This window comes from Cnephaeus nilssonii (assembly GCF_951640355.1).
Source record: "Cnephaeus nilssonii genome assembly, chromosome: 12".
Lineage (NCBI taxonomy): Eukaryota > Metazoa > Chordata > Mammalia > Chiroptera > Vespertilionidae > Cnephaeus > Cnephaeus nilssonii.
Genome location: NC_137083.1, coordinates 38,448,626 through 38,474,163, shown reverse-complemented (window position 1 = coordinate 38,474,163; position 25,538 = coordinate 38,448,626). Strand labels below are relative to the sequence as shown.

At 40.7% G+C, this 25,538-nt stretch overlaps 1 protein-coding gene across 1 annotated transcript in view; it reads left to right on the top strand.

Annotated features, from left to right (window-relative positions):
• Positions 1 to 25,538, top strand: part of CCDC146 (coiled-coil domain containing 146) — a gene marked incomplete at its 3' end in the record, with an annotated part of 112,368 nt that overhangs the window by 54,601 nt on the left and 32,229 nt on the right. Inside the window, exons 3-4 of the mRNA XM_079786412.1 lie at positions 17,056 to 17,138; positions 18,734 to 18,943. Of these exons, the coding sequence (XP_079642538.1) occupies positions 17,056 to 17,138; positions 18,734 to 18,943 (293 nt within the window). The remainder of the gene's footprint in view (positions 1 to 17,055; positions 17,139 to 18,733; positions 18,944 to 25,538) is intronic.

Genomic DNA, 25,538 nt, shown 5'->3' with positions numbered 1-25,538 from the left:
ACACTGAAAATATTAGAATCCATGAGGTAAATACAGGGTGGGCAAAAGTAAGTTTACAGTTGTTTGTATGGAAAACAATACAGTAATTAATAAATAATACAATAATAAACTCTGTTTCGCATATCACAACTATAAACCTACTTTGCCCCACCTTGTATATTAAAGCTTTTTTTTTAACAGTTGCTGATATTTCTGTTCTCCCCTCCTTTTTATATCTTTGCTTCTGCAGTGTGAAGCAGTGAGGGGAAGGAGGAGGAAGAAGTTGCTGTTTAGCAACTTAAAAGCATATGGACCTGGGGATTTTACTTTCTCTTTTCTAAGACAGGAGAGGAGGAGTCTGGCCTGACTTGGAGAATCGAGGCCAAGTTTAAGTTGTTCTTCCTCACCACGCCACAAATAGCCAACATCTGCTGCTTATTATGTGGCCCATCTTCTCTAATCTTTCTAATTCCCACCCAAACACAGAAGGCAGGAATATAGTGTAGACTGAGGAATGAAAGGGAGCTCAGAGACATGAAAGTGGTGGGATAAAGATGACAAAGAAACAGAGAAAAGAGACTCGGGGGAAAAGGAGGGAGAGAAATTGAATGATGACAGGAGCTGCACCACCAGCCATTATTTAACAGAGACATTAAGGCCATACGTAAAGCTAATTTTATAGGACGTTTGTGTTCCAGAGCGGATATGGAAAGAACAAAGTTAGAGTGCATTATAAGTATCAGAGCATTAGGCCATCAAAGATAAACGCCTCCTCCATCATTTTGACAATGGCCAGTCATGCTTCAGATTACATTCTTATATAGCCCATCAATAAAGTGAAATACTTTTTAGGACATACAAGTTCCTAACAGCTTAACTTTATAAACAGTGTTAGATTTTAGCCAACATACCCAATTTCCAAATGTTTGAAGGAGTTTTGTTGTGCAACTATCTGCTTTCTAAATTTATAGTAATTTTTTTAGTTTCTTATATTTTAAAACACCAGTACTACAACAAATAGCAAAATAGCATTGTCAGTTGGAAGTTGACTATACTAGATATATATTTCAGTAATTAATATAACATATTTGGAACAAAGATAATTTAGAGTTTACTAAAACAATTTTATTTATTTTTATTTTTTTATCAGGTCTATGAAAATGAACTTTTTATTTTTATTTTTTTATTAAGGTATTATATGTGTACATATCTTACCATTGCCCCCCCCACCCCACTCCCATACATGCCCTCACCCTCCAGCATTTTGCGTCCATTGGTTATGCTTATATGCATGCATACAAGTCCTTCGGTTGATCTCTTATCTCCCCCACCTCTCCCTAACCTTCCCGCTGTAATTTGACAGTCTGTTTGATGCTTTACTGTCTCTGTATCTATCTTTTTGTTCATCGGTTTATAATGTTCTTTATTATCCACAAATGAGTGAGATCATGTGGTATTTTTCTTTCATTGACTGGCTTATTTCACTTAGCATAATGTTCTCCAATTCCATCCAGGTTGCTGCAAATGTAAGAATTCCTTCTTTTTATGGCAGCATAGTATTCCATTGTGTAGATGTACCATAGTTTTCTGATCCAGTCATCTGCTGACCGACACCTAGGCTGTTTCCAAATCTTAGCTATTGTAAATTGTGCTGCTATGAACATAGGGGTGCATATATCCTTTCTGATTGGTGTTTCTAGTTTCTTAGGATATATTCCTAGGAGTGGGATTACTGGGTCAAATAAAACAATTTTAATGTTAAACAGCGATTTCAAGCTTATCCTTCATGGTGCCATAAAAGCTCAGGAAATGACGCTCCATGTTATGGAGACCAGCCCCTTCATTTTACAGCTGAGTAAACAGACCTGAGGAAAGCCTAGAAGACCTGTCCAAGCCCGACCAAGTTTGCTCAGATTCCAAGTTCCAGCCCATCCACTCTAGATTGACCTCTATGGTACCCGTAATTTGTCGCTGACTATAGAAAACATGCCACAAAAGCACAGTTTACCCATGTTAAAGCTTTTCTAGCACAACGTGCCTGGGATTTTAGAAATCAACACAGTTTCTTCAGGTCTTTCAAAATAATTGGGAGTTCCCTCATATTATTCACATACCTCGCAGTACATGAAGATGATTCAGACAATTTCTCCAATATATGCTACTATGTCTCTATAAATTTTTTTCGATTTGCCCTTTGATATTTATGCTTATATGAGCTGTCTGGCTTAGAGTAAAAATTCTTGGAATAATAATTAAAAAAAAAAATCCTGTGCCCCACCCTGCCCAGAGTTGCATTCTAGAAAGCCTGTGACACATTTTAAAAACATATTTTTTCTGAAAAAAATTATTTTCTAATACAAATAAAATTCTTGCTCATTGTAAAAAAAAGATTAGAAATGCATATGATAACTGTAATCCTACTACTTTTTTACTGTTGTTAAATATCAATAAGGTCTCCATTTTAAAGTAAACAGTTCGGTGGCATTAAGTACATTCACATTGCTATGCAACCATCAGTGCTATTTATCTCCAGAACTCTTTTATCAGCCTGTACTTAAAGTCTGCAGCCATTAAACATGAACTTCCTATGTCCCATCTCCTGGTAACCACTGCTCTACTTTTTGTCTCTATGGATTTGATTATTCTAGGTACCTCATATGAGTGAAATCAGACAATATTTGTCCTTTACTTTCATAGAGGCTTAATCTTAGTCACATTGAAATATGTGTGTATATGGTGGAGTGGGAGAAGTTAGGCAAGACTACTTTCTAAATGGTGCCATCTAGTTTCATTCAGAGGCACATAGTACTGGTTTTCTCTCTTTTGTTGAGGTCACAAGCCATTGATGATCCTTGTCTGGATCCATTCATTAGGGATTGCAAAATGATAATTTTGTAATACTATCATTGCCTCTTTGTTTATTAATTAGAATTCTTCTAAAAAGAGAAACTTCCTTTCACCAATTATTTGGCTACCCTGAGGTACAGTTCATGAAGGAGAGTCATGACAAATACTTGATTTACTCCCTTGATATACCAGTTTTCAAAATGCTTAATTGATACTATCCTCCAAAGGTGAGAGGTTTATTTATTTTTAACTATGGACTCATACATCTTAACAAAAGGAAGATAAACAACCCAATCAAAAAATGGACAAAGGACTTAAATAGACACTTTTCGAAAGTGGACATACAGAAGGCCAAGAGACATGAAAACATGCTCAAAGTCAGTAATCATCTGAGAGATGCAAATCAAAACAACAATGAGATACTATCTCACACCTGTCAGAATGGCTATCATCAACAAATCAACAAATGACAAGTGCTGGCGAGGATGTGGAAAAAAAGAAACCCTTATGCACCAGTGGTGGGAATGCAGACTGGTGTAGCCACTGTGGAAAACAGTATGGAGTTTCCTAAAACAAATTAAAAATGGAACTCCCATTTGACTCAGCAATCCCACACTGGGAATATATCCCAAGAAATCAGAAACACCAATCAGAAAGGACATCTGCACCCCTATGTTCATAGCAGCACAATTTACAATAGCTAAGATTTGGAAACAACCTAAGTGCCCATCAGCAGATGAGTGGATTAGAAAACTGTGATACATCTACACAATGGAATACCATGCTGCTGTAGAAAAGAAAGAACTCTTACCATTTGCAACAGCATGGATGGACACGAAGAACATTATGCTAAGCGAAATAAGCCAGTCGGAGAAAGATAAATATCACATGATCTCACTCATTTGTGGAATATAATGAACAACATAAACTGATGAACATAAATAGATCCAGAGACAGAGAAGCATCGAGCAGACTGTCAAACTTCAGAGGAAAGGCAGGGGATGATGTGGGGGAGGTTTAACAGATCAACCAAAGGACTTGTATGCATGCATCTAAACATAACCAATGGACACAGTCACTAGGGGGGATGAGGGCATGTGCCAGGGAAGGGGGTGTGTGTCCAGGGAGAGGTCAATGGGGGAAAAGGGGACTTATGTAATACTATGTGTAATACTTTAAACAATAAAGAATTTTTTAAAAAAGAAATATTGGGAATAAATATTGGGGGAATATGAGAAACAGGATAGGATCATAGTCAAATTCCTACAAAGCCTCTCCCCAGCTTTATGACATTGCTCAAGTTACTCAACAGTTTTTTGTTTTATTTTAAATTTTGTATTGTAATGCTTATTTCATAGGGTTATTGTGAGAACTAAATAACAACATACCAAAGTACTTAACACAATAAATATCAATCATTCAATGAATAAATGTCAATCATTACTTTCAATAATATATAAGAGAAGAATTAATTTGTACTTTTTGTGTATTCATTTGATAAGTGTGTATTGAATAACTTTATTTCATGAATTATTTGGTAAATATTTATTGAATGACTGATTTGCTAAACATGCTCATGTACTCTTCCTTTCACTTACTCAACAAGTTCTTAGGAGTGGCACATGGGCTAGACTTTGGCAATGTAATAATGGGAAAGATGGACGTGGTCCCCACTTTAATAAAACTTCCAGTCTTCCATTTTACCAGAAGTCATAAATTATGCTATTTCTGAATAAGTTATTTTTATATTGACAACGCCCCTCTTAGAATCTCTAGTGCGCTAGTGATTAATTTGCCTGGAAATGATTTACTTATTGGACTATATTACTGGATGTTCACTTCCTGTTTAGCTCAAACCTCTACTAAAATGATAAATGCTGGGGTAAGTTGTCCAGAATTTATCTGCACTTCCCTTACAAATTACAATTTTGCTTTTTTTTGTCAGAGCTCATAAAGTACAGAGCCAAAGGGAACATTAGTTCCTAGGGAAGAAAAAGTTCTTTATGTTAACTGAATGTTTCCTGTTTTCAAGCCCCAACAAAATTTAGCTGACTGACACATTTTTTCAGTGTCTTCATAGTCTTTTCAGGTTATATTTTGTCTCATGGTGGGTTTTTTTTTAATTGAAAATACATTTGAATACCCAAGTAACAAAATATTTCAATTTAAATAACTTTTAAATATTTCAGTTAGTCAAAAAAGTATCAGACTCATGTTTATTTGATCTTTTCATAAAATTATCTAAAGCTAAAATGGAAAAAACAGTAAGAAAATCTCAGAAACTTTAAAACATTGCAGGTGCAGTCGTACACCCTTATGCTAAGGAAGGTACAGAGATAGGCAAGGGACAGATACAACACTGAAGAATATGGCATTCCAAAAAGTCTGTGCAAGAATTTTATACGTGGAGCCATTCTCTCAATCAATTGAATATTTTCTACCTTTAAATATACATGATATATATCAGGGTCCCAATCTCAAATGCCTACAAGGTCCATAAAAGTAACACAAATGAGGGAAACAGCCTGGGTGTTATGTTAGTACATGGCATTTACGCTGAGTGAGTGGGGTAGACTATGCTCCTTTTAAAAGGGGCAGGCCTTGTAAAGTACCTCTAAAGTCAGTCTCAGCTAAATGCCAATTAATGGCTGTAAAGTTAGAATGTGAATCCAGTGTTATAAAATCTAATAATTTTTCAAGAGAGGCTGACAAGTCAGATTTTTAATGGCAAATACACCAATTTTTAATTGTTCATACTAAAAATATCTGCAGAATGGCTGCTAGTTTATAGTCTCTGGCATGAAATACACCCTTATAGCATGGATTAAAGTCTATCTTACATATTTTAAGAGATTTAGGTAGTATCTTTCCTCCTTTTTCTGATATAGAAATCTGTAGAAATAGTTACATATCCCTAAACTGTTACAACCTATTATGAATAACTGGAAATGATGTATTTCCATTAAATTAGGCTATTTATGTTTGCCAGAAAGCACATTAAAATATTTTGTAATAGTTAACTTAGTGAACTAGAAACAGCTGTGTTTGGTGAAATGTTTGTTAGAATCTATTTTTAAGCCTTTTAAAATTTTTATTTTACTTTGCTTGAGTATTAAAGTTGGTACCAAGTGAAAAAAAGTTAAAATTATACTTAGTCGATATTATATAGTTTTCTCCGCTTTCTCAAAAACTAAGACAAGCTAAAGAACTATGTCTCCAAATATCATAAAAACCAGATTTCTTGGAAAATTGTTAATTTCTGAATATTCCACCCTTTTCTGAGGAAATTCCAGAATAATCTGTTATATAATTGCCAGGGGTAACAGCCATCCATCTGTTACCATTAATTATGGTAATTCAAGAAATTTATAAAGTGAGTAATTGGTTCATATTAGTTCATAAACTAAAAGATTCCGAGGATCTAATTTTAGGTTTAAATGTAACATTTATAATACACATTTAGTTATTTAAAAATTCTATTATCTTGCCCTTTGAAGAGTTTTTGTTAGGATTCAAATATTTAGATATTGGATTTTCTGGTTTATTGATGGATTTGCATCTCTCTGAATCTGAAATTTGGCCCAGCCACCTGTAGCAGTTATTCATGTTGTGGAACTATGGGCCGAGTTAAGTGTCCTTGGAAGTAGATCATGTTAAGTACCTTCCCTGGGTGGCAAGCTGTCAAGAGAAAATGTCTGACAAGTTTTCCATTCAGAGGCTCTTTATAGTCCATTCCAACCTGTATAGGGAATGTGTATTCCACATACAATAAACCAATCCCCAAATCTCCCACAGTCAGCATCAGGTTTATGTCCTCCTAAGTTTCACATGTGTGTGCACCTGCACACACACACACACACACACACAAACACACACCCTTCAGGCTGCAGGTGTTTCTTCTAGAGTCTAGATAGACCCGTAGGACAGGGTCAGGGCAGGACAATGAGATAAACAATTAACCAGCTGTGGCATCTAGAATCTAGACTGATTTCTTTATATTCTTTCAGCGATGTCCTTATTGATCATGTTGGCCCAGTTCACATGTGCCTGAGGAAATGGGAAGCCATACTTTGAGATTGCCTTCTGTGATATGCTCCACCCATCATGCCACACCCCACTTTGCTAGATACTGATAGATTCTTCAGACATGTGCTAAGCACCTGCTGTATGCCATGTACTGTGAACACAGTCTTCTTGGACACTAGAATGACCCCTGCCTTCAGAGAGCTTCTTATATGGTGGTCAGATGTGTGAGCATGATTTCAACACAATTGAGGAATGGGTGACATATTCCTCATTCATTAAATATTTTAGAGTACCTTAATGTCATGCAGTCTTCTAGATACTTAGGATACATCAAGTGATCAAGAGAGTCAAAGATATTCTGCCCTAACTGAAACATCTGAAGAAAGGTTTACGCCGGGATTATAAGGATTAACCTTTATTTTCATGGTTAATAATTTTAGTTAACAAAATGGAATGGCTTCTACGCGCTAGCAATAAACAATCCAAAAATGAAATTGCAAAAAAAAAAAAAACCCAACAATTTAATTTATAACTGAATAAAAAAGGATAAACTACTTAGAAATAAACTTAATAAAAATTAAACGGTTTGTCTAAATATGCTGCCAGTATTTAAAAACCCCTTACCAGCGAATTAGCAAGAATGGAACTCGAACATCCCCATATGCTGGTCCCAAGTTTCCATTTTATGGTATCGGTGGGGAAGTCCAAGCTGAAGCCTTGAATTTTTGTTCTTTTTTAAAGAACGCTTCTGTGACCAGCAGTGAAAGGCTTCATTGTCCACACGATCTGCCAGCTACAAGGGGAAGTGGAGGGTAGTGCTGCCGCACCACCCTGCTCGGAAGCATAGCTTCCCGGACGCTTCTATGCTAAGTAAATAGCTGTTCATGAATACTGGAAATAGTACTGTGGGCAGAAGCATCCTCAAAACAGGAAGGTGGGCACCAGAGGCCCCAGGTTTCTCTGTTGTGGGTAGTGGCTATGTCCCTTTCCTGAAACCTCAGAGCCTAGAGCTGGGAGACACTGGCTGACAGCCGGATAAGAGGGGCAGTTCCCTCAGCACCCAGGAGGAGGTCTGAAAGGTGGGCACCCACACCTACTCAGCCCATAGAAAACAGCCAGTCCCAGGGATCCAGCCCCCTGCTCTCCGGGGTCAGCCAGAGACAGACCCGTAGGACAGGGTCAGGGCAGGACAGTGAGATGAACAATTAACCAGCTGTGGCATCTTCAGACATTAGTAATCCTTGTGCTGGAGAGGCTCTGGTCTCTAAGGGTCCCAGCTCCATTTAGGTTTCTCACTGCCTAAGCCCTCTCAACACTTTAAAGATGCCCTAGCGGCGGGCCTTCTGCGTGTGAAGGACTGACAGCTAAACGGTCAGAGTCGACGGGCAGCACAATTATTCTGCAAATCCTGCCCCCACGCCTATTCTTCTGGTTCCTGTCTTGTGACTTTAGTGAATCACTGGCTTTAACCTGGCTCTGTTTCCTGACTCTGATAATCTCCTGACGCTTGTTTCAACAGCCCTCGTGGCTTTGGTCCGGGTATGTTCACCCTTTGAAGTTCTTGAAGAGGCAACTGGGTTTCCATCTGGCTTGTTTCCTGCCTTCCAGGCTTACAGCCGCTCCAAGCCACTACCAGCGCTCCCCAGGATCTTTGGAAGCAGGGGGAAATAATGTTAAACAGGGTTCAATAATTGTTAAAGTTTCAAGCAATTGCAGTTTTACTGGGACAAATATGAATTTTCAAAGCAATACCTCTCATTAGCATGTATGTGCTTAGACATGCTTTTTACCTAGTTGGCTGTACACGTTATCTTAGAATTATTGTGACTTAACTTCGAAGTCTTACATATAGCTAAGCACCTGCGTTCCTCTTCCACCACATCCATTACATCTGATACCTTCCCTCTTGGGAGGCCCTGCTGTCACTTGCGGCCGCCTGGTCACATTCCTGTGGTGGGCCACCAAAGGAGGAACAGACAGCTGTGCGACAACAGCCCGGATCTCTCCCCGCTGCTGTGAGCCTTGCCAACCACACAGAAGGGAGAAGAGAAGCTGTGGGCGAGGCAGCCAGTTTTGTGTGGCAGATTCTCTGTTCTTTCAAGTCGATGTATAGGCCAAGTTACTTTTCACTCTTCCTTCTTTTCCATTGCCTTCTCGGACAGGTAAAGTAGAATGGAAGTGAATGAGTAAATAAGACTTCTCCCAACTAGATCACTGGTTTTTATTTAAGTTTAAATAATAATTTTAAAAAAACACCAGTTTAAGATGGCCAGGAGACATTTGAAAAGATGCTCAGCATCACAGTTCATCAGAGAAATGCAAATTAAACTGCAATGAGATATCACCTCACACCTGTCAGAATGGCTTTCATCAATAAATCAACAAACAACAAATGCTGATGAGGATGTGGAGAAAAGGGAACCCTCAAGGCACTGTTGGTGGGAATGCAGGTTGGTGCAGCCACTGTGGAAAACAGTATGGAGTTTCCTCAAAAAATTAAAAATGGAACTTCCTTATGACCGAGCAATTCCACTTCTGGGAATATATCCTAAGAATCCTGAAACACCAAGTTGAAAGAATATATGCACTCCTATGTTCATTGCAGTGTTATTCACAACAGCCAAGATTTGGAAGCAGCCCAAGTGCTCATCAGTAGATGAGTGGATAAAAAAAAGCAATGGTACATTTACACAATGGAATATTACTCAGCTGTAAAAAAAAAAAAAAAAAAGGAAATGTTACCTTTGCAATAGCCTAGATGGACCTGGAGAGTATTATGCTAAGTGAAATAAACCATTCATAGAAAGACAAGTACCATATGATTTCACTTAAATGTGAAATATAATAAACAAACTAACAAACAAAATAGAAACAGACATATAGATACAGAGGACAAAATAACAGCTGTCAGAGGAGAGAGGGTTGAGAGGCTGGCTGAAAAAGGTGAAGAGATTAAGCAAAACAAACAAACAAAAAAAAAACCCTCATAGACACAGACAATTAGATAGGGAGGTAGAAGAGGGTAAAGGGGGGATAAATGATAATGGAAGAAGTCTTGACTTGGGGTAGTGAACACACAATACAATATACAGATGATATATTGTAGAATTGTACACCTGAAATCTATATAATTTTATTGACCAAGTCACCCCAATAAATTCAGAGATCTGCAGAAGACTCCTGATCCGTGCACACTTTCTGGATACTGCCGAGGCTGGCAAAAGAACTCCCAGAAAGGAGGTGTGGAACAATCCAGAGGGCCAAGAATAGTTCATGTTCCCATCAACCAGAATAGAAAGACCTCTTAATACATGGACTCTGAATAGAAGGGTATTGACCCAGTAGTGGGGCCAAATTAGCCGTAGACAACAGATAATATATTTGAAAGAAGAGTTTATATTTGAGAGCACTGGTGGATGAGTTAAAAGCAAGTGATGAAAGAACCAAACCATTTCCAACAGTTTGTTAAGTTAACAGTATTTTAACTGAGACACATTGAACACAAAAGTACTTAAGAGAATGCCAAAAAATTTTTTGTCTCCCAACATTGTAAAATTCACAATGTCTGGCAGTCAATCAAAAATTACTAGGCATGCAAAGAAGCAGAAACATATGACATATGATGAGGAGAAGAAGCAATTAATAGAGTATACACAAATAGAATTAGTAGACATGCTATTACACATATTTTGAATGTTGGAAAAGGGTGGGGGAAAGCATGAGCATAATGAGAGAAGTAGAAGTTATAAAAAGACCCAGATCAAATTTCTAAAGATGAAAAGTACAGTAGCTGAAACAAAAAATTTACTGGATGGGATGAACAGCAGATCAGACACTAAAGAAAAAGAGATTGGTGGGCTTTATGATATAACTGTAGAAACTATCCAAAATGAAACAAAGAAAAAAGAGTAGAAGATAAAAATGAACAGAACATCAGTGTTCTGTGAACATCATGTGGCCAAACATATGAGCAATCAGAATCATAGAAGGAGAGGAGAGGGAGACAGAAAAAATATTTAAAGAAATAACACAAGAAAATTTCCCAAATTTGATGAAAACTATAAACCCACAAATACAAAACTTTGAGCAAATCTAAAGCCGAAGAAAACCACATCAAGACATAACATAAACAAATGTGATGAAGAAAAATATGTCAAAATTAGCCAGAGATATGAGAAATTCATTGGTCAGTTTACCGATCTGGTGATGTACTGGTAGTTTGGTCACTATGGAGAGAAAGAGCAGAGACTACTCTTCCTGAGAAAAACTTAAATGAAAGTGAAAGAGAGAATGGGATGACTAGCATTTAAGATGGATTTTGTCTTCTTTTTTTTTTTAATGAGGAAAACTTGAGCAAATTTGTAGGTTGAGAATAATGTTAATGATAGTAAAATAAATGACATTGCTTAAGCCCTTACTTGTGTACCAGATACTATACTAAATAACTTTCATATACTGAGTCATTTAGTCTTCACCACAGTCTAGTGAAATGGGGCCATTTTTGTCTTTTACAGTGGAAGAAGCTAAGGCACAGATTGACTCAATATTACTCCCAGTTACATAGTTAAAAAGTAGCAGAGCTGGAATTCAAACCAAATCCACCTGTGATATACCTGACTACTATATGCTGAGCCAGCAAAAGGACAGAAGTAGAGGAGAGAAGGGATAGCTGATGAGTTCATGTCTAGGAAGAGGTAGAGGAGAATATATTTGAGAGCATGGGTGGATGAGTTGGTCTTCATCACAAGGACAGGAAGACTTTGTTTTTGAGATGTGGTGAAAGAAGTAAAGGGTGGATGTGGGTGTCGATAAATGGATCTGTTGACATGGGGAATGCGTTTAGGTGGCCTAAATTTGTCTGATGAACGAGTTAGGTATATAGGAAAGCTAAAGCTTCATATAACTGTTAAGGGAAAAAGTCAAACAAAAGGAGTGATGAATTATTGTTGAGAGCTTGGTTGTATTTGGCACCTATTTCAAATGGCTATGTTGTATATTTCCAGCAGTGAAAGGGAGAGGGAGAGGGAGATGTGCATGGTAAGGATTTCAAGTTTATGCTACCTCCCAAAGCATGGCAACTGTTTCTCAAAATCAGACCAAACTAGTAGGTAATGTCAAAGGAGGCCACAAGAATAGAGTAGGTTAATAACCGTGGCCACCTTGATTTCCCTGCAGACACTCACACAAACACCTAATTGTTTCCTTATGCTGACCCCCTTCCAGATAAGTTCACTTGGTATAGGCTCTTACTGAGCTATTACTTTCCTTGGAATGTCCTAGAATTTCAATTTTTGACATTTTTTCCACGTTGTTACATGTCATCTATGAATCATGAACTCTTGTTAAACTTTTAGCTCTAGAGTAAATGTTTCCTTCCACTCTCAATTACCAACAAGCCAATTCAGTCAAACACAAGTATCTATTGTGAAATCATATTTATGAACTTGTGACATTATATCTAACCTTTCGTTGCAAATACTAGTTTACAACTTAGATTGGTCTTTGTGCTCTATTTCTTAGATTCTGCATTTTTAAAACATGACAAACTTGGTATCCATTTGCCTTATTCGGTGTGAAAATGCAACTATTTTTTCCAGGTTATGTTTATGCGTGAAGCGTTTCATCTACTAGAACTGAGTCTGAAGTTTCTAACCTGAGCTGGATCTGCTGAAAAGGACAACTTACCATTTTATGGAAATGTCAAATTTTTATGAATATTAACTTCCAGAATATGATTTTTATTTTTAAGGAGGGTAAAATCCATTCTTCACAGCTTGGTCTTCCTTTTTTGTTTTTTAGTGGAGTACACCATATGAAAAATAGCTTTTCGGTCCTCTTTCTGAACATCTATGACTTAATCCTTTCCAATTTTGTGTAGAAACTACAAAGACATATCAGATGTTCGCCCTGTCAGGCTTTCTTCAGTTTCTTAGGCACCAAAGGCCGTGGAGCGATGGAAACAGCAAATAGGAAAGGAAACCTCTCCATCCTCCTGCTTTTCCTGTGGTCATAAAACTTGCCAACATGCATCCTTGGCCCACCTCCCAACAACCTTCCAACTACTGCTATGTGAGAGGGAACTCAACAAGGGGAAATATAGCTGAGTTTCCACTAAGTCTGAGCTAGGATCTGGCTGCCTTTGCCACTAGGATCTGATCATAGTACTCTCCAGTTTGAAATTCTGCTGTGAATCCTTACTGCGTTCAAGCCCAGTGGTTTTCAAGCTTATTTCAATCACCTTTTATTGTTAAAAAGCATTAACTATGTATCAGGGGAAGTTAGAAAATACAGATAAGCAAAAATAAAAAATATGAAAGCCGTACATGTTTACTCTCCAAAGAACATCCTTTTGATGCCTTAGTTCTTATCCTCCCAGATCAGTACCTCATTAATAGTCTCTATTTGATGAATTGTCCTCATACTCTTTTAATTCTTTAAATATGGTTTCCTTTCACACTTTGAACATATTTATAATAGTTGCGTAAAGTCTTTATTAGATCCAACATCTGCACCCCCAAGGCAGTTTCTGCCTTTCCCCCTCTATTTCTTCACATGTCTCATGCTTTTGAAAATAGGACCTTTTAGATGATATATTGCAGCAATTCTGGATCCTCCCCAGGCTGTTTGTTTTGCTGTTTTGTTTTGTTATGGTTGTTCATAAGTCTATTTGTTTAGTGACTTGGCTGCACTAAGTCTGTGAAGTATATTTCCCCCATAGTGTTCAGCCTCTGACGTCTCTGCTTAGATATTCCTTCCTTGTTTTTACTTTTAAGTTTGGCTTCCTGGTGATTGCCCCTGTGTCAACATAGCTTAGTGGTCAGCCACCGATGCGTCAGAGATAGTGTTTAAGCCTCCTGAGCTGAGTCTGCCTGTGGCTTGGGGACCACTTTTAGAGCTCAGGGAATTTACCTATCTGCCTGGCCTTTAGCTCAGGGGCTGATAGTTTGGAAGTTCCCTCGGAGGTAGTTCCTGTACCAACAGTGACTTCGGCAGGACCCTCTTTGGCTGTCTCAGACATCAATTTCTCTGTTAAATGCTTGCCTGCCTCTACGGGTATCACTAAGCTATGAGCCACCACTTGCTGTAGCTATTGTTTCTGACAGTGCCCTGGGGCATGGATTCTACACTCTGTTCCAAAAAGTGAGCATCCTCAGGTAGAGCAGCAAGTCTTCACAGCTTACTCGGCCCCACCTTGGTCAGCAGGAGCTGGGGGACAGGGGACTCTGACCTCCTTGGGCTGCCCGCCCCGCAGTCTCCCTTTAGAGCAGGAGCCTGGGTGTGGGGGTGGGTGCTATTGAACGGTTGCAGCTATCCATCCGGTAAAGCTCTTTCACAACAGAGCTGGGCGTGGGGGAGGATGAATGCAGCAGCTTTCCGGGCCTGCCCCGCCCACCTGACCAGATCTTCAGCAGTGGGACCATAGGTTCTTCACTGGCTGCCAAACCTGCCCTCCACAGCTGGGAGCTGGGGTGACGGACACACTTGGTTCAAATGCCACCGTCTCCACTGTTCTCATGCAGTCTCAGTGTATTTTGTTGAATAAATGCTGCTCAGTTTTTTGCACGCCCTTAGGTCCCTTTCCAGGGCGTGCAAATGGTTGTCTTAGACAATTTTGACCAGTTTAATGAGTGTTTTCCTAAGGGAGAAGATTCATCAAGCTCTTCACACCACCATTCCGGAAGTTCCACCCCTGGCAGTGGACTGTCATTTATAATGTTACTTATTTGCTTTAACTTACAAATATGAAGAAAATTTGAAAATGCCAGATAGAGTTGTTGACTGACAGTGAAACTACTGAGTGTAGTTTAAGTGTTCTGTAATTTCACTTTGTGTGTATCTCCTCAACCTGTGAGCTACCTGGGGGCAGGGCCTGTGTCACATTCACTTCTGTTTCCATTGTGCAAGGCAGTAGGTAGGAGATAATGGTCTTGCCATCTTAAAAACAAAACTAAATACTATGTGTGTTTTTAAACAGATGAGTCCATAATTACCTTACCCAATCGCTTACCTCCTAGAGCTAACTTGTTGGCTAATTCCAAGGCTGGCGGCTGGCTCTCACATGGCCTTCACAGTACACACATGCATATGTGAACACATGCTCTTACACTGACCTTTGCATAGCCTTTTCCCAGTAACAATTCTTCTGAAAAGTGCCCATATACAAAGCTTTTTTTCTTTTTAACCTATTAAACTTTAAAGGCATGGTGCCTATGTCCTACCCCCTTTTTCAGGAACCAATGAAAATATTTGAGACCTGAAATAAATTATATGTTGGCTCAAAAATACTAAAAGAAAACTGCAGCATCAAAATAAGTGTGTTTAATTAAATATCTATAAAATATCACATTAGGTCAACCTATACTAGCAGCAAATCAACCTTTAAAAGGTTACATATAAATTATATTTAAGGTGACATATGAATACATTTAAAGATATTTCATAAAGCAAGTAGTGGAAACTCCTCAAAGGTTTTAAAAATCTGTCCACAATATTTCATCCACATTTTTAAAATAAGGGTTGTGGGGATTGGAGCTCAAGCCTGGCACCAGCTTGTAGGAACCTCGTGAAAGATCCCCAACACTTTCACCAAAAAAGTAATGGTTTTATAGTGCACTTAGCAATGTTTTTCTATTCTGATTTGGATGGAGACACCACGAAACCCCACTGTGTAGACGTTTTGTCATTTACAGTCATTCATTTGCTCCCTTGGCAAACATTTGCCAAACACCTACACTGCGCCTGTGGTTCCACTGGCTGATGTGAGAGTGAAGAGCAAGGTAACCCGGGCCCTTTCCTCCTGGTGTCTGTTTACTAGTAGACACCACGTAAGTTTATTGCTGCCTACTTAAAATGAAAAACAGAGTTCTTTGGGATGGGTGGTGTATGTGGATATCTAAGATTTAGAAGTCAGAGAAGATTGGATATTTAAGCTGAGGTATGAAGAAAGATTTGGAATGAAGTCAGGGTCAAGTGAGAAATGGCCAGTACAGCAGCCCTGGGGAAGGAAAGAGACTCGTGCGTTTGTGGAAATGCAGGGCAGTTGGAATGGCTGGAGTGCTGTGAGAATGAGGACGGGGTGTGAAAGAGGCCGGGAGGGTGGCAGGGTCACACAGGACTGTTAAGGATCATTTCAAGGATCTTGAGTTCTATTCCACTTGAAGAGTTTTGGTCACCCAGAAAAAATAAGACTTGGTTTGAATTTTAAAAAGATCTCCATGGAAAGCAGATGAGCAGGGGCCCTAAGTGGAAGCAGTGATGGGAGGGGAGCACAGCGGAGGTTTCATAGTCCTCCACTGGCAGGGGGTGTGACTTAGACCAGCGGGATCAGGGAAGGGAGAGGAAAGTTACAGAATCGAGAAAATATGTTGAAGGTAAGGACAGCAGGCATTGAAAAACACAAATCATTTCTTTAGTTCTATTTGTCAATACTATGTTAGTTCAGCTAAAGTCAAACCTAATACAAAATACTCATTGCATTGTGGTAAAACTTGAGGGCTTGGTGCTGTGTTATGATGTCTGTTAACTACTTACCACCTAACCCAGAGAGTAAATCAAAAGTTCGTTTATCAGAAATGAGAAAGGAATAAATCATGTTGCCTCAGGTACCAGATAGCCTTCCGTGTTTCTTTGATAGTGGTGGCAGAGGCGTTGTGTACACGAGAGTGAACGTGGATTTTTGGAGCTGAACCACTTCGGTTTCAATCCTGATTCTGCCTTTAACTAATTCTATAACTTTGAACCACTTACTTAACTATTCAAACGTTAGTTTAAAATGGAGATAATACCTACCTCATAAACCATTTTTGTGAATAAAAAAAAAAGTACAACACTTTCTCATAATAGATGCTCAATAACTACTAGTTCTCTCAACATAAAAAATAGCCATCCTAGTAATCTATACTATTCGGGTTGTTTGCTAGACCTAGAAATATGCTTTTTTAGAACTGGAGGAATTTGACTCAATTCATTTCCTCAATTTACAGATGAAGAAATTGTAGTCTTCATCTAAAGAGGAAAAGGACTTGCCCGGGGAGGCAGAGCTTACTGGAGGCAGTATCGAACTGGAAATATTTTCTCCAAACATCCAGTTTCTCTCCAGTGTTTAACTGAAAGATTTCATAAGATGCCCATATATTCGTGTTATTCCTGCTTACAGCACAAAGAGGGTGATGGCTAATCGTGATCCTGTGCTCTCTTTGCTAGCTGCATGCCATGGGAAAACTTGCTGGAACCAGAGTGGCAGAATTAAAAGCCAAGTACACCTTCCTGCATGACACTCTTATAAGGTATGCTGCTTACTTAGTAAAAGATGTGGGGACAGCTTCAATCATATTTATATTTTTACTTGTGATGGGACCTATCTTATTTTTCATTCCCCTCAAAAGCGGATCCTGAGGCAAGAACTTGAGCTCAAGTACTTTGAGAAGTGATACCAGAAATGATCGTGAGAGAGTGGGGAAGTGAGACGGGGGTGGGAGGCACCCAGCTGGCGATGTGTTCATCTTCGGGTTAACACTGTGGCACCCGGGGTTCTGTCTCGCTGAGGACGCTGTGTGTGACTGTGTGGAACACACATCAGCACTCTCCACCGATGGGCAAGGCCATTTGTCCACCCCGCTTTGGTTAAGGATTGCTGCTGTGACGATGAGCTCCTGGCGCATCTAGCTTGCCCTTTGAAAAGCCAAGCAAGCTCCTGTGGCCAGAGAAGTTTCGCAGACAGAAGCACACAGGTGCTGCTGACATATATGAGTGCGCCAGGGGATTTGGGTGGGACCCTGACATTCTTCCTTTCCCCCATAGCCTTGCATGATGTCTCCACCAAAAGCCAAGGAGAGGCAGCAACGGACAGAAACTCCATTCTGCCATTGCCCAGCCATCCTCTCCCCCAGTCTCCAACCGTTGCCCCTCCTTCTGTTCTTGCTCAGTCATTTTTCCACCCTCAGGATGAGAGCAAGAGTGAACGACTAGGAGAGCAGAGCTGCATCCCTATGCACCCTCATTTTCACCCTGCCCCATGCTTCTCAGCTCCAGGAGGCCCCTCAGCACGCTCCAGAGCCCTCAGCTTTGGTTCCCCCTCCTCCTCTTCCCCATCCCCAAGCTAAATCCTCGCCCTCATCCCTAAATGGAGACTCCATTTCCCACAATTAGTCCTGCCTGCCAGTGTGCACATGTAGTTCTCAAGACTCAGGAACTTAGAGGATTTCGATGGAAAGTCTGGGGTCATCTTTCCCAACACCCTGAACATTGCTTAACTGGGAGAAAACTCCGTGCAGTTCCGTGGCATCTCTCTGAACCTCTCTTTGCAGATGCAAGGACTATTGCCACACCCTCACCTCTTAATAGCTCTAATGCAGAGCCCTGCAGAGCTTTGCTGGTGCTGGCGTGGCTTCCTCATCGCCTGGCCCACAGCTCAGTTCCCTGGGCCCCAGTGACAGATAGCAAGGCAGGACCAATGGCGTTATTTCTTCCTACTTCCCAGTTGTGTTGCAAAATCATCACTCTCCTTCTGCCACCCACATGTTAACTCCTCTTGACCCCTCAGTTCTGTTTTCCTTTTTGTCTTTATGAACACGCAGCGCTCGCTCCCACTCCCACGGCCTGGTGGGCGGGGAAGGCGTGATGGAGTAGACTGTCCACTTTGCTGCTGGGGCTGCAGCAGGGCAGACAGAGGCTGGAAATGCTGAACTGAAACTGATGGGTTTTCCCTAGAAGCTACGTTATAAGAGCTTTTAAAGTCTCTCCTGCTGACACTCTCAAGTCCATGTGGCTAAATGGCCATTTGCATTCTGGCTGGGACCCTAACTGCCTTGTCCACCCCCTTTCTGGGAGAAAGCAGGCCCTGTGTGTCCTCATGATGTGACTCTGTTCTTGTGGGACGCAGCACACAGGACTCAGAGGTCCACCTGCTCCAGAACGCCAAGCGGTTCACGGAGCGGATCCAGCAGCAGCGGTTCCACCTGCAGCAAGCTGACAAGTTCCCGGAGGCCTTCTCCACGGAGGTCTCCAAGATGAGAGAGCAGCTCCTCAAGTACCAAAACGAATACAACGCCGTGAAGGAAAGAGAGTACCATAACCAGTACAGGTTGAACAGGTAAGTGCTCGGTTCTCCCAAGCACGCTGAAGACAGATGCGAGCCAAGCGGTTTCCACATAAACAAAATTCGACCAAGTTAGGAATTTTAGGTCCAATGAATATGAGATAGCAATGATCACAAGCCTATCTCTTTCCTTGATTCCCTAGAACAGTCAGTCCCTGAATAATACGGTTACACAACTTCTAGAAAAAGCTGAGGTGACAGGGAGACGCTCTCAGGAAAAGGAGTTCCCTGCTGTGTTTCCCGTGTGTCAGGGAAGCCACCAGCTTTGGCAGCTGCAGCCAAAGAACACACTCCTGAGAGCCAGGACTGGTGCTCGCTGGCCCTCCGCGGCCCTGGCCGGGGCCCCTGAGTCTGTTTGCAGCACCAGATCATGTGTCTGCATGGCGAGTGTCCCCCACACACTTTCCAGACAAGCCTACGTGAGCTGAGAGTCTTATCTGGCCAGTCTGCTAATATCAGAACTCAGAACACACATTCAACCTCATTCCCCCATTACCAAACTATTCCTTAGGATCAAGGAAGAAAGTTACTTCCTTTTCGAAGACACATTTACTTATCCAAATCTATAGGATGTCATTCAGTGAACTAAAGCCAAAATGTATGGCGAGGAGGGCCGATGTTATTTCCAAAATCTTTACTAACATTCTGTCTGTGAGTAGCAAGTCAGCGGGAGAGTTTGTTCAGCAAATCCCACTATTTAAATTGAATTTCAAAATGAGTGTAATCCAGGTTTCTGTGCCTGGGTACTGGAGAGAAAGCCAGACTATCTCTCCTAGAATTGGTTACCATGTAAGGTGGCACAACGTTCTCTGGCTATTTTTAAGAGGTAAATTTCTGCCCAAGGGAATGTAATTCGGTCCTGCTGATGGATAAGCAAATGACTTGAGTGACCTCCTGGGGACCTTGCAAGTCCTGGGTTTTGAATCCCCTCTTTGGGGCCTATTTTTCCAGCTGGGGGGTGAAGAAGGCTAGCTTAATCAGGAGAATTATATTCAGGAGGAAAACATCTGAGTTCTTTTTTCTCTTTCTGTCTAACCAGTTTCAGACTCACCAGTGCAATCTATAAAAAGAAAGCCTAGCTATTTCTGTGCTCTGTAAGCACTCTTTCAGTTGAAAAAATAATGAAATTAAAACAATTGGTGGTTGTTCATTAGTATTGAAAATATGAATGCTTGACATTTCCATGAAAGGGTAAGAAGAACATAAGTCACTTGATATTTAAGTTGTTTAAAATTTCCGAGTATTCCTGCCAAGGGGGAAAAAATCAACACAAAACAACCAGAACTCTTGCCTTTTAGGTATAGACAGGCAAATTGTTCATTGAGCTCCTTGGGACAGGGAGGGGCCTTGCACACTGACCAACAGTGAACAAGAACATTCAAAACACACATTTGCAAAACTGCTTAGTGTGTATTCTTTTTGGGTTTGTAATGCATGATACGTTAGCTTCAGCAGACTCCCTTGCATTCTCAAATGTTAACAGCTCCAAGAAATAACAAATGCATTTTCATCAAAATAACAGTGATACCGAAAGAAATATCAGGAAAGAATAACAGGCTGCGTGCTTCATTGGCTTCACATATTGAGTATTACATGGTACCGAAACAAATTCAGTCACCACTCTTTCCCCGGGAAAAAGGTAGGTATTTCCATCCCCACAGAAAAATAAGCCAGTTAGAGACTATTCACCCAAATACACTGATGGTATTTTTCACATCGGTACAACAAACCCTCATTTTATTCAGGGTCTAAATAATAGAAACCCAAATAACTAGCACTTCTCAACCCCAACATCTGTAGGAATTTCTGAATCACTGGCAGCAACTAAGAATAATATACTGTTCAAATACGCTATCGAGAAAGGATTTAACTCTATATTTTGGTTTATTTTCTCATGTTTCACGTAATGTAAATTAATAAATGCTAATGGTAAGTATAATTATGTGGTCAGTTAATAATTAAATCTGTTTTAATGCATAGTTTTGGTTTGAAGATTAGTACTTATTGATGACCTCTTGATAAATATACAGTTCAGGACATAATATGTAACCTACTTAAATAAGTTAAATGAGTACGTTATAAATAAATAATGAAGTAATTAAATAAACATTGTTCATAATTTATTTTGAAACAAAATAGAACTCATTCTATTTCTAGAAACTTTCTCTGAAAAGGTTTTCCAATATTCTTTTCAACATTTTCCTTGCCTTCACTTTTTTTTTTTTTTACTTCTCTGCTTTCTAATAATTCCTAAGATTTGTAAAGCAAATAAATTGAGTCTCTCGTGCTAAATCTGAAGCATTCTGGAAAGTGCCCATCAGCTGGGGAAACAAGGCCATGGCCCGCGCTGTCTGTCGCGGGAGAGGACGTGGAGAGAGGCGACACTGCACTACGCATGTGCCAGACCCTCCCCACGTGGTCCTGGCCTTCGTGACTATTTACTGCCCCATAGCTGGTCCCTGTGGTCCCTGTGGGTGCTCACCCAGAGTGCAGTAACTATTTTCCATTCTTACTCCAGTAGTGACAGCAACGTGGGAACCGATCCCGTAAGAAGGGAACAGGAATTATTTTAGCACTGCATGGGGATCCCAGCAACTTAGATAGGACGGAGAGGCATACAGGTCATCAGGATTTAGCCGCAAGGAAAACTCACAGCTGATTTCACCTTCTGAACTTAAAAAATCTTTCCTGGCTCGATCCCCAGTGCAGGGTGCACTGGAGGCAATCAATGATTCTCTCTCATCATTGATGTTTCTATCTCTCTCTCTCTCTCCCTTCCTCTCTGAAATCAATTTAAAAATATATATATTTTAATCTTTCCTGCCTGCCTGCTCTGCGGCAACCAAGAACAGAACCAGCTTAGCGCAGGTTTTGCAGTTTAGTCCTCACAACCGAAGGAGAGACACCTGAGATCCAACCCTAATGATCCTGGTTCCTTGCTAAGCCTTCCCACCGAAGGTGACATTTGAATGTTTTACAAGCTTTCTATGTGGTGCCGTTTCACGTCAGAGCTTGCGAACTGTTGGTCCCAAAAGTGGTTCTCAGTCCTGACTACACGTGAGAATCACCGAGTCTTCTCTAGGTGACCACTCGGTCTCTGCTTCAGCACCTCGGTGCCAGGGCCCCGCCTCCACAGCAGCCAGCCCGGCTCTGCGCAGCCTGCCTCTCAGGTGGTGATGGCTGGTACTGGTTTAGAAATCTACCTTCTTGCAACCTCCACCCATTGGGCTGGTTCTGCTCCTGGTGGTGAATAATGCCTCTTGCACTTGGCAGCATACAGGGTTCCTGCATTGTCCATTCACCCACAAATCCTTCAAACGAAAAACCTTTGATGACACGGTTTTAGTTAGGACTTTCTTGCTGCAGAAAAGAAATCCTGAGGAGCTTTGACATTGAAGAACCCCTTAGTCGGGAGGACCGAAAATGTCAGACAGGTTTCCATTTTAATGTCAGTTTAAAAGGTTAAGAGTTAACATATATCAAGAGGCACACAAAAATGTGTTTATCCCCACAATGCCATGCAAAAATGAGGATCCAAAAGGAGGAAAAAAAAGACATTCTGCATAAATATGTTTATTACACTATAATAATAAAAGAGTAATATGCTAATTAAACCAGACGTCCTTCTGGACGTCATTCCAAACGTCCTTCCGGACAAAGCCAGGGCCGGAGCAAAGCCCGGGTCCCCAGGTACCGGAGGGAAGCCAGTGCTGGCAGCCAGGGGAAGGAAGGCCTACCCTTGCACGAATTTTTGTACATTGGGCCTCTAGTTATTTATAAAAGTGAAAAGTTGAAAGCCATCTGAATTCTAAAACATAATGGAATGTTAAAATAATAATGTACTCCAGAGGCAGCTTGGCACTGAAAAGCCCACTGAAGTCAGATAGGAATAGGTTCGAATGTCAGTTCAGCCTGGACTGTGTGACTTTGCCAAGGTGCCGAACTCCTCAGGTTCTTCACTTGTACAATGAAGATAATAATACTTATTAGCAAGGTTCTGAAGTTTAGAAATGATGCATGTACCTGCATATAATGGGTTCCGTAAAAGATAGATAACATTGAGGATTATTTTATTTTGGTATATTCACCCACTAGAAAACCTTGAAACTATAGCTTTTAAATTATTAATTATGAAGTCTGTTTTGCAATTGGGAAACTATTTTAATTACATGTTGGGTCAAAATGGATTCAATCATATATACAGATTTAATACAATTTTAGAAAAGGTACTAAAAGGAAGACACTGGGGAGGTGGGATGAGGGCATGCGACAGGGAGTAGGGGACGCTGGGGGAAGGTCAATGGGAAAAAAAAGGAGATATATGTACTAATATGTGTAATACTTTAAACAATAAAATAAAAATTTAAAAAAGGTACTAAAAGGAACATAATATGAATATGTTAACTAAATATATTAAAATCTTTAATATTTAGATATGAAAGATCTAAATATTAGATCTTTATTAGATTTATTTGAAAGATATTAAAGTAATATTAAAGACTAGAGGCCCGGTGCACGAAATTCGTGCACGGAGGGGGGTTGTCCCTCAGCCCAGCCTGTACCCTCTCCAATATGGGACCCCTTGAGGGAGGGATGTCCGACTGCCCGTTTAGGCCCGATGCCACTGGGATCGGGCCTAAACGGGCAGTCGGACATCCCTCTCACAATCCAGGACTGCTGGCTCCCAACTGCTTGCCTGCCTGCCTTCCTGATTGCCCCTAACCACTTCTGCCTGCCAGACTGATCACTCCCTAACCACTCTGCTGCCAGCCTGTTTGCCCCCAACTTCCCTCCTCTGCCGGCCTGGTCACCCCTAACTGCCCCCTCCTGCAGGGTTGATCACCTCCAACTGCCCTCCCTTGCAGGCCTGGTCCCTCTCAACTGCCCTCCCTTGCAGGCCGGGTGCCTCCCAACTGCCCTCTCCTGCTGGCCATCTTGTGGTGGCCATCTTGTTTCCACATGGGGGCAGGATCTTTGACCACATGGGGGGAGCTATATTGTGTGTTGCAGTGATGATCAATCTGCATATTACTCTTTTATTAGATAGGATAGAGGCCTGGTACAGGGGTGGGGGCCAGCTGGTTTGCCCTGAAGGGTGTCCCTGATCAGGGTGGGGTTCCCTTGGGGTGTGGGGCAGCCTGAGCGAGGGGGCCTGTGGTGGTTTGCAGGCCGGCCACGCGCCCTGGCAACCCAAGGGGAGGCCCTGGTATCTGGAATTTATTTTTCTTCTACAATTGAAACTTTGTAGCCTGAAGCGGAGCCAAGCCGGGGGCTCCCTCCGAGGCCGGCAGCCATTTGTGTTGGGGTGATAATTGAAACTTTGTTGCCTTAAGCGGGTGGGCCCGGCCAGGGTGTGCAGAAAGCTTTGCTTCCCCTGTTGCCGGCAGCAACCCTGGCCTGCTCTCTCAAGCTCCATTCTGCCGCCATTTGTTTGAATTTGTTTACCTTCTATAATTGAAACTTTGTAGCTTGAGTGGAGGCTTAGGCCTGGCAAGGGCAGGCGGAAAGATTGGCTTCCTCTGTTACCTAGGAAACCTTGCTCTCTGTGGCTGTAGCCATCTTGGTTTAGATTAATTTGCATGCTTGCTCTGATTGGATGGTGGGTGTGGCTTGTGGATGTGTCGGAGGTATGGTCAATTTGCATATTTGTCTATTATTAGATAGGATGATAAAAGGAAAATAAAAATGATCAACTGGTGCGATGGGGTGGGATTATGAATGATATACAGTTGACCCCTGATCGATGTGACAGGTAGCTGGGGCATTGATCTGCACCCCCCAACCCCCGCCAGTCAAAATCTTTATATAACTTTTGACTCCCCCAAAAACTAACTACTGATAGCCTACTGTTGACCAGAAGCTTTACCAATAAATAACATACAGTCAATGAACACATATTTTGTACATTATATGCTATATTCTTACAATAAAGTAAGCTAAAGAAAATAAAATGTTATTAAGAAAATCATATGGAAGAGAAAATGTATTTACAATATTTATTGGGAAAAAATCTGCATATAAGTGGACCTGCCCAATTCAAACTTGTGTTGTTCAACAGTTAACTGTATTTCTCTATAAATACAAAAACATACAATTTTTCAAAGGACAAAAGTCAATCATTGTTTCTTAATAAAAAAAAGGAAAATTAATAATAGAAATAGAATTAGTTAAAACTTCCCTAAAGAATTAGCCATGTTATGTTTGTTTTAAGAAAAGATTATAAATTGACTTGTGAGGGAGCTTCTTTGTCACCATTTTGAAACTCAAGCACACTAAGGTTGCCTTTACAACCAAAAGCTAGCAGCACACTACTGCCCCCACGTGGCAGAATGGGTGAGGTGTAGGATCCATAGCTTGGAAGTAAAATATCAATTTATATGCAAGCTCTAAAAGCAAAGGTATAAGTATTCAAAGGTCTGAAAATTTCAGCTTTAGCTTGTGGCCAAGTCAGCTAACCTATATTAAATTCCATGTGGCACATATTTATTACACCAACCTTAGTTTACATTATTGTAAATAAAATTTCATAAAAATAAAACTTGGTGTGCATGCATCTTTAGCTTCATGTTCCCAGACCTACTGTGATGAA